At 56.4% G+C, this 18385-nt stretch overlaps 1 protein-coding gene across 1 annotated transcript in view; it reads right to left on the bottom strand.

The window, feature by feature from the left end:
- Positions 1 to 18385, bottom strand: part of CACHD1 (cache domain containing 1) — a 50961-nt gene that overhangs the window by 13328 nt on the left and 19248 nt on the right. Inside the window, 10 exon segments of the mRNA XM_078876917.1 lie at positions 625 to 748; positions 2631 to 2780; positions 6718 to 7053; positions 7478 to 7639; positions 8502 to 8520; positions 8522 to 8734; positions 9268 to 9412; positions 9942 to 10068; positions 12294 to 12400; positions 17678 to 17826. Of these exon segments, the coding sequence (XP_078733043.1) occupies positions 625 to 748; positions 2631 to 2780; positions 6718 to 7053; positions 7478 to 7639; positions 8502 to 8520; positions 8522 to 8734; positions 9268 to 9412; positions 9942 to 10068; positions 12294 to 12400; positions 17678 to 17826 (1532 nt within the window).

Here is an 18385-nt window from a genome sequence, read left to right as displayed (position 1 = left end):
ACAGACGCGCGGGCGCACCGGGGGTCACAGCAGGCAAGGGCAGCGCGGCTCCGGCGTTCGTTTACTACGCTCGTTTTTATCCAGCAGCGGCTCGACCAACGATTGACCGATTTGTAAACAAACAATTTTGCAGTGGGGAGAAACCCCACCACGGAATACAAGTGGGTAAAACGCTTAAATGTAACCCGGATGGATGGGTTCGCAACCCCACTTGCTGCACTGACACGGCATACCAGCCACGTCACCGCCATGCCGGGTTGTATTGCTGCTATGTGGCTTGCGCTCCTAACCTCCCTGTGATTTTCGCTGTCGGAATCAAGCCAACTGCGGCCTCCTATCCGACTGGACGACGCCATCCGAGTGGCCCAGTCGGGGAAGGGCGACGACGGCAGCAGCAGCAGCAGCAGCAGCTCTTTCCCCTCCCTACGGCAGGGGAGCCAAATCGGCGACGTTTCTGTGGTCATGCCGAAGGTTTGGCGAGAACGAGCCAATGGCCGGCTTCAGGGGCAGCCCGGAGAAAATCTGGCAGAGGCGTGCGGGCTCCCAGCCCCCCAACCGAAAGGATGGAGATGGCCGAGGTGGGGGGGTTGGGGGCGGATCTAGGCGGGGGGGGGGGGGTGTCACCTGAGCATGTTGTATCGCACGAGCGCGAAGCCGGGCACGTTCTCGTAGTGCAGGACGTCCGTGTGGAGTGGCGGCTCCCTCTGCTGGATGGGCCGCACCAGCGACGGGTGCATCACCGTGTAGCCTGCGCGGTGGACACAGCGGCGGCAGCGGGTCAGCCTCCGCCCCGCCGAGCAAGGAGCCACGCGGCCCCAATCGTCAAGCGGTCAGCAACAAACAGCACCGTGTACACTGCACTCTGGGTTACTCACTGAAGGCCGGAGTCGGTCTAAGGCAGTGGTTCTTAACCTTTACTGCAGCCTTGAACCCGTTTGATTGTCAATCGTAATTTTTTTTTGTAATGTTAATAAATACATAGGGTTTGATAAAACTAAGTTGTGCTTACGTGCCCGTGCTGAATTTGTGTTTCGATGATTTACCTTCAAAAAAAATCTGGCCATGTCTCGCACCCCCAGAAAGGGCATCTTGCACCCCCAGGGTGTGGCGTGCACCTCAGGTTAAGAATCACTGATCAAAGGCAAGGCCCACGGGAGTAGTTCAGGCACTGCTGAGGAACCGATGCAATGCGTGGTTTGGCGAAGCGAATCACAAAAGCCGCCACCTCATCACTGCTCTAACCGCGTGGCGGTGACATCACCACTGCCAGGGTTGCTACGTCTGGGAGGTACAACAAACTGGTGGGAGTTGTTTAAAAATATTAGTTGGCGTTGCTGCGGCATTGGCGTTGGGGCACAAATAACAAAACGCTGACCACGTGCTATGAAGCGGAAGGGCCATTGGTCGATAGTAAACTCTAAGGCCACACGGTGTGATTGACTAAAGTCACGTTTATTTTTATTAATTTTAATTTCATTTTTTACCTACGTGACTTTACCGAAAGAACTAAGAGTATGAATCCTTGCAGTCACGAAAGCTTCAAATCTAGAATTGACTAAAGTGTTGAGTTTAAAGTTGTTCAAGGCGGAGAGAGCAGGGACGTGGGAGCATACATAAGTACAGTACAACGATGGATTTGCTGCCCTGCCCCTCTGATGCCCGCGACGTGGCCCTGCGGCCTATAACGTTTTACACGGTGGCCACCCAATGATAGCGTTTACAATATCATTGCATTGAGATTTGTGCCCACGAGACGGTCGAAACGTCAAGGCGCTACGGGGGCAGGGTAGAGAGGTTCAGTCAAACCACTCGGCCCGCCTCGCCTCTGCCCGCCACTGCCCTCACACTCCTCCGCGTGAACTCTCGAGAGGCGTGCAAAGCAGGCCCCCCGCTTAACTTGGAAGCATTTCACACGCCTCTGTGGGTTTGCCAAGCCCACACGTTTAACGAGGCGGTGCCATTCTGGTCGCGTTTAAGAGGTGCGGGGGAAAGCGGGGAGGGGGGGGGGCGGCAGGGGGTCGAGGGTGGAGAGGAAATGAGAGGCAGAGGGAATGGGAGGGGTGGCGGAGCAAGGGGTTTTTAGGTTTCACGTGACGTGCGGCGTAATTGTTCGAATTTGCCAAATTGGACCACGACACCAGCGCACCGTGGCCTACTCTTCTTGCAAATGCCGTCAGGCAGTCCTTGAAGGTCTACTGTGAGTTAAGCCGACGGAGCGTAGCATCATTATCATTATATTGGCTGTTGGATGGTGGCCAGTTAACGACACATTTAAAATTTTTTATTTAAAGCTTTCGTGACTGCAGGGATTCATATTCTTGTTTTTTTCGGTAAAGTCACGTAGAAGGGATATAATAAAATAATATTGATATAAAAATGTTTTTATTTTATTTTAATAATATTAATATATTTATTTTTTATATTAATATTATTTTATTATTTCCCTTCTACGTGACTTTACCAAAAGAACCAAGAACATGACACATTTATACTTACACGATCCAACCCGAGACAACCCCTTGTTGTTTCGGGTTGGATATTACAGTTCCGCACCACGGCGATCATCACTGCGGCCGCTTGAGGAGAGGGAATTACGGGAAGCGGCGGCGTGCCGCGGTGGTGGCGGTCACCTTTGGTGTTGATGAGAAAGGCGTAGGAGGCCGGGTTGTCCTGGTAGTAGGTGACGTCCTCCAGCACGTCGGCCAGGGCCAGGTCGACGCCCACGACGCCCAGCAGCATGTTCCCAAAGTAGCACGGCTTGCTGAGCGTCATCACGAGCCCTGCACCGCCACCGCCGCCGCCGCCGCCGCGCACACGGGAAAGATGAGATTCGGTCAACGTAGGGATTCAAGGAGACACGTTTGAGGGCGCCTTGCGATTGCTCGCCCCGCGTGTCACCGCTGTTGCCACGGGCCCCCACGAGGGGGCGCTCTGGAAGGCGCGACGCGGACCCACACACCACGCTCCGTAACGAATATCAATGCAGTGCACAGAGTGGGCCGGCACACGTAAAAACAAACCAACTCAACCACGTCCGTTCATTGGATAAAGGTCAAGCTGCAGCCCCGTAATCACCGGCTAGTATTGGAGGAAGGGCCTCCAATGAACACAGGGAGCTCTAGAGAAGCGCACTCCAGGAGGGTGTTTGGCCCACTGTTACACTCCGACCGAAATGTCTTGGAAGAGGTGGGATAACCCACACTTTCCAAGACGCCTGGGACCGTGCGGAAGAGGAGACCAAACAGTCTCTCTCCAAGAACTCAATCTCGTGGAGACCCTTCCGCCGGCAGTGGCGCGAGAGAGCACTTGCGGGGCCGCAACTTTATCCACGAGGATCAGGCGTAGCGAATGAAGCGGGTTTATATATATGCGTTTTATTTTGCTCAACGTGTCCTCGCGAGAATTGAATCGACGCCGGATTGACGTTTGCACCGCCGACACGAACGTGGACACTCGGTGGAGACGCCAGCGATAAGCACTGGTGTGCGTGTACGCGCGCGTTCCAGCATGCACTGTAGTACACGTCTTGTTCAAAACAAACAAAAAACACTCGCGACTTAAAACTCCTCGGGCAATGTATGCTCAATCACTTGAATTCAAACTATCATTCTTAACGAGGGAACAAAGGGTAGGAAATGAAATTTTAAATGTTAAACAATTTCCAAGAAGTATTATGAAATAAGTAAACGATAGCAGCGCTTTGAGATATTTTGATACGAAAGGCGATTTTGTAAAGCGAAGATTATTATTTAGAAGACGATCCAAGGGAAACTTTTTTAACGTTGGTGTGCAGTTGTGTTGTTATGAGGAACACGTTTATACAAATGTGTTGCCAAAACCAAGCTAACAAAAACCAGAGGTTAACGGACAATTTACAAATTTACAGACACGTTTTGCTCCAACAGCTGCCCGTCAGCTTCCGCACAGCGAATTAAAACGCTTCTGCGGACAAACTCAAAGCCTTACAGACTCCACGCGCAACGACGATGTTTGCTTCCTCGTCTATTTATTTGTTTTGTTAGCTCTCGTACCTAGAAACACACGGAGGCCTCGCGAACATCCTCCCCACTCATCTTCTTGGTTCTTTCGGTAAAGTCACGTAGAATGGAAATAATAAAATAATAAAAATAAAACATAATAAAAATAATTCTGTCGAGACGTCGTGAGAATTATTTTATTATGTTTTGTTTTAATTATTTTATTATTATTTTATTATTTCCATTCTACGCGACTTTACCGAAAGAACCAAGAAGATGAATCCCTGCAGTCACGAAAGCTTTAAATCGAAAAATCCTCCCCACTTCTAACCATCGCCCCTCCTGCATCCCTCCGCGGCAACTCCAGCGCGCAATTCAAAAATTCCCTTTAAAATGTTAATTTTTGTTCCCCCCCCTTCGTCTCGTCTCGCCCACGCAGAGCTTTGATCTCGTTATCGCGGACGAACACGCACAGACCAGCCTGGCTCGGGAATCTACACGAAGGTTAATCAGCTTCCGGAGAGAGACAGAGAGAGAGAAGAGAGCCAGAGAAACCGCCGAAGAGAAGCGGCGCGTTGCACGGTCGCCCACTTGCAGGCAACGCCGCACGCTCGCAAAAAAACTAAAAAACCCGAGCTTGGTGAAATGGGGAAAACATATACAAGTGATTTCCTGCTTGAATGAGCAGCGGTGGAGATTTACACATTCCTATGGTGGGAGACGAGTCTATCCAAACGAAAATCGCAGTAGAACTCCCGACAAAGTGGGCTGGGTAAAGCCACTAACCGGGATTTGAACTCTCAACCTACGATTTACTATTTTTAGTTGACTAGGTAAGGCTGAGCTCCACAGCTCTTTTCAGAAGCGACCTGGCCACAAATGATATCTCAACAAAGTGGCTTATCACGTGGAAATGTGTTGCAGTAGCCAAATACTTCACAACACGCCAACTCCAAAAATACAGGCGTCAGGGTCGGGATCGACCTCCTGTACACACCAGGCGAGGTAGTTGACATCTCGCCACCGTGGCACCTACCGACGACGACAAGCCGATCGTTCTACCGCTGGGACAACAGAAGCCGGGCTGAGTGGCTGCACAATAAAACCAGCCAGCACCGCGTCTCGTGCGTGTCCATGGATACACGGAGGATGGTGTTCCCGAGTGTTAGGCTCATTCGATAAAATCCAAAAACTGGGCCTAGATACCAGCCTTTCAGAGGGATCTCCCCTTCACAAGAGCAGCATATCGATTGTCACATGGCTATTATGGCTTTTGGTGGCTCAGCAGAAGTTTACTTTGACCCCAGGGTAGGGGGCCATCCATTTAGTACATACGCACAAATTTGGCAAATATTGACCCCTCCCCCCCTCCCTGTACACACGCGTACTTTTTACACCCCCCCCCCCACCTGCGTACGTACTCTTGACGCACACCCCCCCCTCCCCGAATCCTGTAGAACGGGCGATATGTAATCCACGCAGAAACGGATTACTAATAGTAACGTGTTTAGGCTTCACCCCCCACCCCCCCCGTTTCCTATGCGCAAGTACATTGTCAGTAGACCCCCCGCATACGCAAGCGTACACATTTGGGTTAACCCCCCCTCCATGCGTACGTACTCAATGGATGGCCCCGTACTCCGTCGAATACGGTACAAAACTGCCGTAGTTTGTTCAGTCCCGGCCACAGCGCTCGCGACTGAAGCGGCGGCGGCCGCCCGCGGATCGCGTTCACGAGCCAGCGTTCGACGAGCGTGAACGACGCTGGAAAGCCGCGTGAAATCAAGGGACGTCATTTTGTGTGTCCATCAACTCGCCGGGTGTTTTACGAGGGATAACCCGCCCCCACCCAAACCACCCCGTTAAAAGTTCCGCATCTTATTTACTCTCGGTAAATTCTTCTCGCCAACTTGCAACACGTCGCACGGACGCGGATCCGTATTTGTTTTTTAAGAAAAAAAGAAGAGGCAGCCATCCCTTTTAGTCTCGCGTATATTTGTGTTACGAACGCAAGCAAAGGAGGAGGGATGAAGATGGAGATGAGGATGAGGGAGGAGAGTGCGCCTTTGGCAAACGCGTCCCAACCATCCCAGAGCCGCGCGCCGTGCTCTCTCGGGACGGGGTTCAGACCTCGCACGAGAGCATCAGCGGCGGGCAGGGGAGACCCGTGCCGCCACCACCGCCCCCCCCCCCCACCCCACATTCACCACCGCACGGCCCCGACCCAGCACCCTCCTCGCATTTGAACGGCGGCCGCACACGCGGGATACGTTCTGATGAAAACTGACTTGAGACCGCATTGGCTTCCAGTTGCCGAACGAAAAGGTCATAAGGTCGCACGCATTAGACACAAAGTACTTGACACAAATGAACCACAATATCTTGCGGAGCTTGTCAAGGAGTGTAAACCATCATCGCGTGAAACCTCGCAGCAGCAGCAGCTCTACTGCACACAAAAACCACCATTCGCTACTGGCAGGAGTTAACGGGACAGACCCAGCAGGTGCCATGGGTCGACTGACTGAAATGACTGTCCAAAGCACCACCTGTGTCCCTTACTACAAAGACAAAGATCCCCCGTATAGCCTGTAACAGACTGTTGGGGCAAGTGCTGTTAGCGAGCAGCACCTATGAAGGCCGGTACTCATTTGAGGCCGAGTAGACCCAGGGGCGGGCCCCCGGGGACCGGTTCGGACGGTCGTCACCGGTACGAGATGCTGTGCCCCGCGGTCGTCCTCACCGTCGCCCACGTCGTCCCGTCGCGGCAGGCTGACGACGGCGCGGTCCACCATGCGGTTGGGGAGGTTCGTGTAGAACCTGCCCACCGTCGTCTCCAGGTTGCTCAGCGGGTTGAGCACCATCATGGTGCCCTTGGGCGCGGGGGCGAGTGGGGGGCCCCACGCCGCCGCCGGGAGGGGCGCCGCCGCCGGGGGCCCCGAGAAGGAGGCCTGCGGGAACTGCGCGGCGCGGGGGCGGTCGTCGAAGGGCGGGCGATCCGCCGGGATGCCGTGCTTCCCCGAGTTCTGCTCGGCCAGGTCGCGCAGGAAGGCCAGCTCGCGGAGCCCCATCGTCGCTTCTGCCAAACGTGGACGACGACAACAACAACATCATCATCAACATCAAAGAAAATACAGTACCAAGTGGGGATAATGCCATCGGTGAGTGGGATGCAGTTGAATTCAGACAGTGTAAGCAATCCACATTGCCTTGCATTGCACACAACCCTTGTGGGCCACACGTTCTGGGGAAGGGGCCTCATCCAGCAGTGGATTGACATGTACACCACGTCCAAGTGTATGTAGGCTGAACTAGTTTCGCACCATTCGGCAGTACAAACGCTGGAGTCACGCAAAACAAACGAGGGGCGGGCGTGAGGAGAGCCCAGGATGAAGAGCCCCTCGCAAACACAAACACCAGGGAGGGGGCGGCACTTGAGATGAGGTCCTTCGCGTCGCCGTGGTAACCGCGGGGGCAGGGGGAGGGGGGGCGCCGCGCTGTACCGTTCATGAGCGCGTAGGTGAGGATCATGACGGAGTTGTTGAGAGCGGCGTTCTCGGTCGCGACCACCGCCAGCGTCTGCCGCTTTTCGTCGTCGCCCGGCGACGCTCCCGTCACCCCCGGCGACAGGTACACGATCACCATGTCCACCACCTCTGCCGTTGCTAAGGGCAACGTGAAGGGACACCACACCGGCGTTAAATTTAGTTACAAATGAAACACGAGCGCCAAAAACAAATCGCCAACAAAGTGATTTATCATCAACAAAACGCCGAGGAGCGAGGCCGGTTCAGATATTCGTCACCGATGTTGGCCTTGAGCGGGAATCGAACTCGTGTCGCTGGGTTTCATCGCGCTAACCGCTGCGCCACCGCTCCCGTGAGCGGCGCGCGCACACACAAGGCACGCGTGCTCACACGCTACATAATTGCAACGCGGAGCGTCTGCGAATCATGCCGATGGAAGAAGACGCCCTGTCACGCGTTTACTTTTCGCCGGCTCTGCTAAGCGGTCATTTCCTGAGCGTGTCTCCAGCTGCGAGGAGGTGCGCCCTGTGGCACTCTCCAGCGCCCCCGACGCCAGCGGCAGCGGGGGCCCCGTCATTATCTTAAAAGCTAACAGCCCGTCTTTGAAACGCAAAATAAATAAATTGCGAGCACCGTTTAATGCGCGCTGCTTTTAAGCCCTAGAGCTGGGGATCTACCCAAGAGGCACAGTACTAGGCGACGGGTTCGAACTGAGTTGCACGAAGAGGAATTTTAAGAGTCTGCGTTTACGATTGGTGCTCGAGTGGTGAATTCTGTGGCTGATGACAGTCGTAAAAATTAAAATCTTTGCATTTACGTGGCGCTGAAATGTCTTTGCAACTCAATACACCTCGCATCACATCTCCAACATTCAAAAAGGGCACCTCTGGCGGCAGCCGTCTCTGTGCAGCCACAAGTCCGCCAGTGGGGGCGATGAGTGCGGCGAGTGTAGTGAGCGAGTGTGGGGTGCAATCCCGAACGAGTCGCGGTCGTCACGGACCCTGGTGGTGCCGCCCCCCCCCGCGTCCGTCCCAGCTCCCGCGTGGCCGCCAGCAGCTGGAAGGCGCGGCGGAAGCCCAGTGCATGCTGGGTAGGCGCGTCCGTGGGTCTCGCCGCGGCGACAAACGCCGCCATCTTGCGCCTCGTCTCCGCGGTGACGGGCGACAGCAGCGTGCGGTAGCAGGAGTCGAGCGGGCAGGCCTTGGCCGCGTCCGACACTGCGAGCACGCCGAGCTGCGGGGGCGACACACGCCGAGTGAGACGAGAGCGCACGCCCCCAAGGCTCTGCCGACGGAAAAGGGGCAACGCCTCGATGCGGCTCGCTTGAGAGAAACAAAACCACCACTTTGACTTGTTTCTGACGAGTCTTCTTCCAGCGAAGGATAACAGACATCGACGGGCCGAGTGAGTGAGCGAGCACTGGGTGAGCTACCGAGCGAGTGACTAAGCTCTTGAGTAACTAGGCTCGCGAGCGAGTAAGCGAGTTAACGAGTGAGCGAACGAATGAATGAGAGGGTGAGTAATTGAGCTTGTGAGTGTGTGACCAAGCACATGAATAATTGAGCTCATGACCGAGCAAGGAAGCATGTGAGGATCGAGGAAGTGAATGACTGGCTGAGTGAGCTGGTGAGCGAGTGAGCTTGCGAGTGAGCTGGTGAGTGAGCGAGCTGGTGAGTGAGCTGGTGAGTGAGCTGGTGAGTGAGCTGGTGAGTGTGTGAGTGAGCTTGCGAGTGTGCGAGTGAGCTGGTGAGTGAGCGAGGCATTGCCTTGTCATGGTGGTTGAGAGTGGAGATGACGGTGGTGGCGGCGTCGCGAGCGATCCTCAGCTGGGCCTCCGTGGTCCAGGCGCCGATGTCCAGGAGGATGACCACGTGCTTCGACTGGGGACGCACCGTCGCCACGTACACCGGCCTGCAGCGCCGCAACGGCCACAACCGCCGTCACCACCACGGCCGTCACAAAGTCAACAACCGACAAACCTTCGTCACAACCGTCGCAATCGCGACGAGCGACAGAAAGGGAGGAACGCGTGGATTGGAGGCCGCGACCGACGTTCCAATACCAACAGATGAGAAACGCGAGCGGGGCCTTGGGCAGGAGTTGTCGCGGCCAGAAGGAACGCTGGCCGATGGTCGGGGATAGAGACGGAGTGGCAGCGGAGGAACGGAGCGCAACGCGAGCGGCTCACCCCACCAAAGCGTCAAGCGGCAACCCACAAACAGCACCAAGGTGTAATTGACAATAAAAAAAAAAATCTAATCGGTTTGTGTAAACGAGCGAGGTTATTTAAACGAGCTTTGGGAAATTGGACGATGGCAGCGGCGCGAGGCATCGCGAGGCAGCGACGGTTCGCGAAAGGCCTTCATCCAGCAGCGGATTGACCACGGCCGATGGTCGACGACGGTGACGAGATCGGTGTCGTGCCGCGGGGTTCCCGTACCGGCTGCGGTGCTCGTAGTTCCCCTTGCAGGAGAAGCGGTGAGCGGGGAACACGGTGAAGACGCCCTCCTCCGAGCTGTAGTACTGCCACTTGACACTCGGGTTCACCTTGAGGTTGTCCACCAGCACTGCGGGCAACACGACCACCAGCCGTGTCACAACCGCCACCTCCGTCACCTCCGTCACATCCAGCATATCCACTATCGCAACCACCACCTCTTTGTTGAGGTCAAGTTAAGAATGAACAAGCCAGCAAGGCAGCCCAACAGAGGCGAGCCTCTGCTGTGTTGGAGACACGCGGTCGGTTGACACGCAGAGGGCGTCGTTGTGAACAGCCAAGTGGCTCTCTCTAAACTCCTCCTTGGGTTGTGCATCACAGCCCCCCCCCCAAACGCTCACGGAAAACGTGCGAGAATCCGAGGTTTTATCGCCTGGGTAAAAAAACTAAAGAAAGAAAAAAAACTAAAGAAAGAAGAAAAAAAACTCAAGAAAGAAAAAAAACTAGGACGATGATCGTAAGGAAGAATAATCCCAATGCGCTGCGCCAAGCCGGCCATTAAAAATTAAAGCAGGAGACTTAATAATAATGATGAAGAGAACGCCCGCCGCCCATGGCTGCGGGAACGCACAGCGGCACCCCCCCCCCCACCACCAAGCCCCCCTGCCCAGAACCTCAAAGCGTTTGGCAAATTAAGAAACATTTCGGCCGCGGTGAATTTAATCGGAGCCATTGGTCACAATTAAAATCTGCGCGCCACGGTCTTCGAGTAAAACCCCGGGATGAACGCCGCGACGGGCCCCCACGCAATTAACTCTGCTTCAGGTGCAACAGGCTCGCTCAATTAAGAGCAATTTTTATGGCGGCGTCAACGTCGGTTTGGAGACCGGCTCCGTTAATTACGTACAAAAACCCACCACAGTGGCTGCCGCCCCCGTCACTGCCGTTGTTGACAGCAACCTCCGGTAATTTGCGAGGGGGGCAGCACGAGACAGTCACGCTCCGCGAGCCGCGCCACGCTCTTCTCTCTCCCCGCGCGTGACGGCACTCGTTAATTATTGACGCCCCGCCATGGCAGCCGTCCCCATCGTACCCCATGAGCCGCTCGACAGCGTGGCTCGACAGCGTGGCTCGGCCGCCCGCTCGCCTGCTCGCCCGCCCGCCCGCTCTTCGTTAACTCGGTGCTTCGCTCGGATTAGCAGCGACGTGTTTCATGAATGATAGCGGTTGGCCTGGTGGGGAATGGAGTGGGGGGGGGGGCTTTGACAAATGAACCGTGTTTCACAAACGGGCATAGTAGGGGGTGGCGATTTGTTCAAACGATCTTATGGATCTTTTGAACGAATTTGGCCACTGCGAACATTGTGATGCGGGCGGTCGACTGCACAACGGTCCTGGTGCGGTCACCGCGCTGTTCAACCGAGAATCCATTGCGGCCGGCTGGGCCCGACAGCAAGTGACAGCGCGTGCAGTGAGCGAGTGAGCGAGCGGCCTTACATTGTTTATTTAAACCTTTTCCCCAATTTTATCCACCCCCGAAAGGCGCCATCGGGATCACGTCACGAGATGGAAGAGTCCGTTCGTAAATGTCACACAGCAGCTCGACCCTCTGTGTTTGGCGAGCGGCCCACGGAAGCGGATACCACGGAGCTCCCGTCAAGTGACCTCCAGTCCACACAGTTGGAGGGCAGCACTTTCCACACCCAGTAGCAGACAGTAACGTTTGTTGCATGACGGCGAAACCAATATATTGCACGCTCAGTGCTGGGGTTTTGCCACATTAAGTGCAGAACCAATTTAATGCGAGTTTTTATTTTATTTGTGATCAAGCCAAGATCATCAACTCAGTCCGCTTGAGAACCCGGTTTAATGACAGGCGGCTGTAACCTGGATCTGAACCCAGGGCCTCGGTGGTACCGGCTCAGCTCCCCGACCTCTGACCTATCCGACCACAATGACAATGACTGTACCACAATCCGAAGGATTCGAACCCCCGAGATCTCAGCTGTTCCGTTCTTGCGTATTTCAGCAATCGGTCCAGGAGCTCAATGCCAATGTTGAGGTCTGCTGGCCACGACGAGGTGGCTTCAGGAGAGAGTTCGTGTTGTTCCTCCTCCTCCCCCTCCTCCGTTGAAGGAGCGTAGTCTGTAGCAGTTTACCGTGTGGCTCATCGAAGCTGGCTCAGCACTGACCACCGGGCCATGTGGCCACTTCAAGCGAGCGGCCTGTTGTTTTAGAGACGTGCACGGTGGCCTCGAGAGAGGCAAACGGCACCACCAAACACAGGGTGCCGCAAAAGTTGGATCGGCAAAAAGCCCTGCGGAGGCGGCGCACGCACGTGACCCCGCGTGGTACCTGGGTTGAAGTCCCGGCCGGGGTTGAACACGCGGCTGTTCACGGTGCTGGAGAGGCGGTCGCAGCTCATCGTCTTGGACACGTTGCTGTTGAAGTTACCGTCGTACCTGGACGCACACGTGGGACACGCACAACAGGTAAAGATCCCCCGCGTAGCCAATCACAGGCTGCTCTGGGGTCAAAGTGCGGTTAAGCGAGCACCTATGAAGGCCGGAACGGTACACGAGGGAGTGGGTGGCCAGCACCACGCCCAACCGCCTTTGTCTCCCCCAGTGCCAATGTTTACGCACCGCACCAGGTACTCATTTGAGGCCGAGTCGACCTAGGGGAGGCCCAGGACCGGTTCAGATAATCGTCACTGGTGTTGGCTGTGAGCAGGAATCGAACTCGGGTCGCCAGGTTCGTAGCGCAGCGCGCTAACCGCTACCCACTGGGACACATGCACACACATACACGTGTACACATACACTTGTACACACACACATACAGGTGTACACACACACACGTGCTGGCTGGTTCGCATCCCATGCTGCGAGTTTCATTACTGCACCTCACCACATCAGTTATTGCAGTTGAGTGAAGGTGGGGGGGGGGAGTGTAGGAGTACAGCACAACAATTTTTCCCCACATTGCTCTGCCGCCTACCGTTCATGCGAGCGACTGCGTTTTCCCTAGCCCGTCTGCGTCCGGCCGGCCAAGCGTGGCGCGTGCAGGGAATTGCATGGGGTTGCACCTTTACCTTTAGCATTTATTTCCATCATAGAGCTCAGGATAACATCAAGAACGTCCGCCAGCAAACGCTACTCCGCCAAGCAACGGCCGCAGAGACGGGGCCCCCGGCAGCGAAGGAGAGCGAGAGAGATACAGGGGGAGAGAATCGTTTATATTTCTCCCACCCCACACCCCAAAACAACAGCGCGGAGAGCTTTCGTAAGCCGCTCAAGTGGAGCAGCGTGCTGGACAAGGAAGATGGCCGCGTAACTCGAGCACCTGACGGAAAATGCGAGCAGGCAGAGAGCCAAGAAACCTCCCCATCTCCCCCACTCCACCCCCCGCCTCCTGCTGTACACAGACTCCGGCGGCATGCTCGGACCCCCACAGGCAGCAGGATATGAACCAGGGGTCACACGTGTTTGCCAGGGGTTTCTGAAAGGGACTATTTTTTTTTTGCTCAACTGGTAGAAGCGCACTTTGACGCAAGTGCGGTCGATTCAAAAGTGCCCCTCCCCCCGACCCCATTCAAAAGTTTGCTTTTCGCTCCTCCAAGGATCAGCGCTCGACAAGGGGATGGGGTCAGACGCGATCTCTCACGGCCTTCCGTGGAGGAGTCGGGGTGGCGCGGGACGCCGAATGGAAACTCTCGTGTATTTCGTCCTCACGAAACACAACAACAACAACGCTTCTGGACACTCAACCCACGGCACCCTCGCTCCCACCACCGACTGCGGGTTGCCACGGCGACTGGTTATGCAGGGTCCGCTGCAGAACCGCTCACGTGACCCCAGGTGACCTGGGGATCTTGGCACTGCGCCAGTGAAAGCTGTGGTTTCCTCATAAAGGCGAGACAAAAAAAGTGAGCCGTGAAAAAACTAAACTTTAACGAAGGTGGGACAAACGCACGATCTTCGGGAGTTGTTATCCCCACGCAACGCTGTGGGGTTTTTCTGTGGGTTCTCCCGATTCGTCGCACGTGGAGCCAAACTCTCCCACGAGTGGGACGGAGACTCGGGGAGGGGGGAGAGGCTTTCGCAGACGAACAAACGGGACTCTGCTGGGCACCGAAACGGAACCCCTAATATCTCGCCATCCCCGCGGGCTCTCTCCGGGACCTGGTTCGTCTCACCGTCATTTCCAGACCTCGGGTTTATGATTAAGTATATACTTTTAAAGCGCGTTTAATTTTTGTTATTTTTGCGGGGTAAGAGGGAAGGACACGAGCCCGCGCAGCCGGTGGCAGTGCGAGTGGCCAAGTGGAATCGGTGAGGGAGAAGGGGTGGTGGGGTGAGAGATGGAGCCACAGTGGGGCCAGGAGCAGCCCAAATCAGGGATGGACATTGACCCACACCACCCCCCCGTCGCTTGTCAGTGGCAACGAGCTGCAGCGTGCTGTTCGGACATCGTCATGATGTCCGACGTTTCGCTCCAGGAACCGGACCGAGAGGGGCTCACCTTTCTCCCTCGAGTGCAATCGGCGTCTGGAGCCGGCAGTGGCTAGCCGCAGCGTAAATGCCGAGGGATAACGAGAGCCGCTCTAGTTCAGCGCTCTGACGAAGCTCGCGGCGCGTGGAGCGAAACGTCGAACATCGTGCCAAACGGCACGCGGCGCGAAACCGAAAACAAGAAACGCGCCGGGAGAGCCGTACAGCGGCGCGACCGCGAAAGCCCCCGGCGGTAAACGCAGGGAGCATCGTTAAATAAATACCAAAAAATAACAGTCTGTGCTTTTTCACCATTAAGCAAGAATACACATTGCTGAACTCCACGGAAAAAAAAAAGTAACCTCGTCTGGCAAAACCGTAACCTCGTCTGGCAAAACCTCAAACTTAATAAACGTCGTGAAAACATAAAAAAAAAAAATTCGCTCTTCGTTCCCCCCCCACCCATCTCGGCACCCCCCCCCCCCCCACCGATCCTGTGCTTCCCAAACTGTCAAGGAGCGTAAGAGAAACCTCACGAAATGTAATTTGCCCGGAGTCTTGCCGGCGAGACTCACCGGGGAGCAGCGATGCTTCTGCACGCTCCGTGGGGACGCTGGGGTAGTGGGGGTCAGCACGCTGGGCTCGCGAACCCGGCGCGGACGTTGAAACGTTGAGGCGAGTTTCTTAACCCCCCCCCCCTACCGTGGTAATATCACCTCTCCCCGAGGTTAAAGGTAAAGCTGCAGCCTCGCAACTGCTGGCTTGTGCCACTATTGGAGGAAGGGGCCTCCCCAATAAAGACAGGGACCTCTAAGAGGGTATTTGGCTCAATCTTCGACGCTGGCCGGACGTCCTGGAAGAGGCGGGGGGGGGGCGGGAAGCCACACTTTGCAAGACGTCTGGGCGAGCGAGGAAGAGTAGACCAAGCACACCCTCACTCTCTCTCTTTCTCTCGTGGAGACCCTCCCCGGCAGCAAGCACTTGCAGGGCTGCAAATTGATTCCACTCACGAATCGGTTCCTGTTTCGCCCCGTGGCGAGCGGCAGCGCACCCTCCAGCGGCGGCACGGTTCAAGGGAGCCAATTTACACAACGGCGACTCCGAAACGCGAACGCGTCGAGCGAGTCCACGCGTGCGCGGTTCGGCTTGAGAGTCGGAATGACCGACGGGCCGATGCGTCGCGTGCACCCCCTGGCAAGCGACGTGTCAGTCCTTCGAGGCGTGGGAAGATGCCTTCGTCCAGCAGTGGATTGACAAGGCTGCAACGCCGCATGCGTCCCTACTTTGGGCCTTCATCGTAAAAACCAGCGACGACTCCCGAGGCTTCTCTCGGCCGGCGCTACCCTTCACTTGTTTTACTACTTCTTCCACATCCACTGCTCGCTCGCCGGTGCGGAGGAGGATTGTTTGTTTGGAAGATAAATGATGAACGCTCGAGTAGGCGGAACAAAAACCCGAAGAGCCTGTCGAGTGAGGCCCCCCCCCGCACCCTGCCCACCCACACTTCCCCCTCCACCACCCGGTACTCCGGTTGTTTGCTCTGTGGCCAAATTCCCGAGCCCACACAGGAGGTGATGTCACCACCAAACATCAGCGACGGAGGGGGTGGTGGTGGTGGTGGCGGCTTTATCCTCCCACCACGTGCCACTGCGTGCCGGCCCGCAAGCCTTCGCGGTTGCTCCGCCGTCCAGCTCTGCGGTGCCGCGCGCCGATCTCGACCCAGTCGTACTGGGAGGTGGGGAAGGGGGGCGGACACGATGGGGCTCTGCTCCGTGGCAGCGAGCGAGCGTGGCCCTCGAGGCGAACCGGCGAGTGCAGAAGGGCGATTGGGAGGCTCGGTGGGACCAGGGGCGAAACACAAATCGGGGAGAGACAAATTTGCACCTCCACCGCCGCCACCACCGCAACTGTCCGAGCCGGCGCCAACCGCCACCACGGTGGTCTCATCGGGTCGCTCCGAACACCGGGGAGCTGCTTCCCCGTTTCTGGCACCCAGCGGGCCGGCAAGCGGGGGCGGAACGTCGGACGCCGCGCGGACATCCGCACAACATTAGGTACTCCCCGAAAAAAACCGCCGGAGAGCCATACAACCGCATAACCATCAAAACTTACGCGCTTCTAACTCCCACGCAGTTTGCTCTTCCCGAAGCTTGCTGGGTGCGAGTGGAGGGTGAGCGGCGGGTGAGCGGCGAGTGAGTGGAGGGTGAGTGGAGGGTGAGTGGAGAGTGAGCGGCGAGTGAGCGGAGTGTAAGCAGAGGGTGAGCGGCGGATGAGCGGCGGGTGAGCGGCGGGTGAGCGGTGGGTGAGTGGAGGGTGAGTGGAGTGTAAGCAGAGGGTGAGCGGAGTGTAAGCGGAGTGTAAGCGGAGTGTAAGCAGAGGGTGAGCGGCGGATGAGCGGCGGGTGAGCGGCGGGTGAGCGGTGGGTGAGTGGAGGGTGAGTGGAGGGTGAGCGGAGTGTGAGCGGAGGGTGAGCGGAGTGTAAGCGGAGTGTAAGCAGAGGGTGAGCGGCGGATGAGCGGCGGGTGAGCGGCGGGTGAGCGGTGGGTGAGTGGAGTGTAAGCGAAGTGTAAGCAGAGGGTGAGCGGCGGGTGAGTGGAGGGTGAGCAGCGGGTGAACAGCGGGTGAGTGGAGTGTAAGTGGAGTGTAAGCGGAGTGTGAGCGGAGTGTAAGCGGTGGGTGAGTGGAGGGTGAGTGGAGGGTGAGCGGAGAGTAAGCCGCTTTCGTCCCGCGGCTATTGCACTGTTAGAGGAAGTGGTGAACAATTATAATGGAACGATCTCTCGCTCCATACCGAGATGTCGCAGACACAGAGGCGGCTCTTGCTGCTCTCGCACAGCGAGACGACCCCTCGGGCGAAGATGGCAAAAATCCTTGGAAGGCGGGGCTGGCGCTGGTTGAGGGGGGCGGTCGGGGTAGCTGGAGCAGACGAAGGAATTTTTGCTGAAAGTTACCGGCTGTGCGGGCCTCGGTAGTGATTAAACCCCGGGGATGATTTTCCTCCCCTTAAAGGTTGTTCGATTTGGGAGGCCAGGACGCGATTCGAGAATCGGTTCGCTCTACGGATGCGGCGTTGTGGTCCACGCGCTGGACGGCCTGCTGCATTGTGGGATTGCGAGAGGTGGCAGCGGTGGCTTGGGGAGGCCTGCATCCAGCAGTGGATTGATAATGGCCCATGAAGATGAACACGGTGCACAGTGAGCAAGTGAGCGAGCGAGTGAGCGTGCTTGTGAGCGTGCGTGCCCTCACGTGAGCATGGAGGCCGGGAGGTTGCAGCAGTCTTGCGACGTGGTGAGCGGTGAGCTCAGGTGAGCAGTGTAGGCCGCCTCCACCACCTGCTTGTTGCGGCTCACCACGTCCATGTAGCGTGAGAACTTTTCACGCAGACGTTTGGCGAGCTACGGAGGCGAGCCAGGAGAGAAGCAGATTTTAGTAGTCACAGGGCGTGGAGAAGAGACGGGCTTGCTGTGGCAAAAGTAAGTAGCAGGAGTTTGAGTTTATTTTTTATTTGTTACACGGACGGTCCCCGTTTAGTGAGTAGGCCGGATATTTTACACGGGAGATCTGTGGTGCCTCCTTCACACATCTGTCCCTCCGCATTAACATTTGAATTTTTTTTTCACACCTCCCACCACCCACACCGTGACTTTGGGGACAGCGCATCATTTCAGAAGCAATGGTTTCAATACAGGCAAACTCTGGAGCCTCTCTGGACATTCAGCGTCTCTCATCCAGAGTCCTGCCCGCTTGAACCAATGCTGGTGATGAATTGCCGAATCTTTATAGCCATTGTCCCTTCTCCGTAAGATCCGGGTCTCCTAGTGCAAAGCAAAATTGAATAACGCGCAACGCAAACCGCAAACTAATCGTGAGCGTCGTGGGAGGCAGCAGAGGGGGTGAGTGGGGGGGGGTCCCGTTTGTGCTTGCATTGAGAAGGAGAGGGGGAACGTCACAGGG

Source organism: Lampetra fluviatilis, chromosome 46 (genome assembly GCF_964198595.1).
Source record: "Lampetra fluviatilis chromosome 46, kcLamFluv1.1, whole genome shotgun sequence".
NCBI classification, from domain to species: domain Eukaryota; kingdom Metazoa; phylum Chordata; class Hyperoartia; order Petromyzontiformes; family Petromyzontidae; genus Lampetra; species Lampetra fluviatilis.
This window is presented reverse-complemented; position numbering and strand designations above follow the sequence as displayed.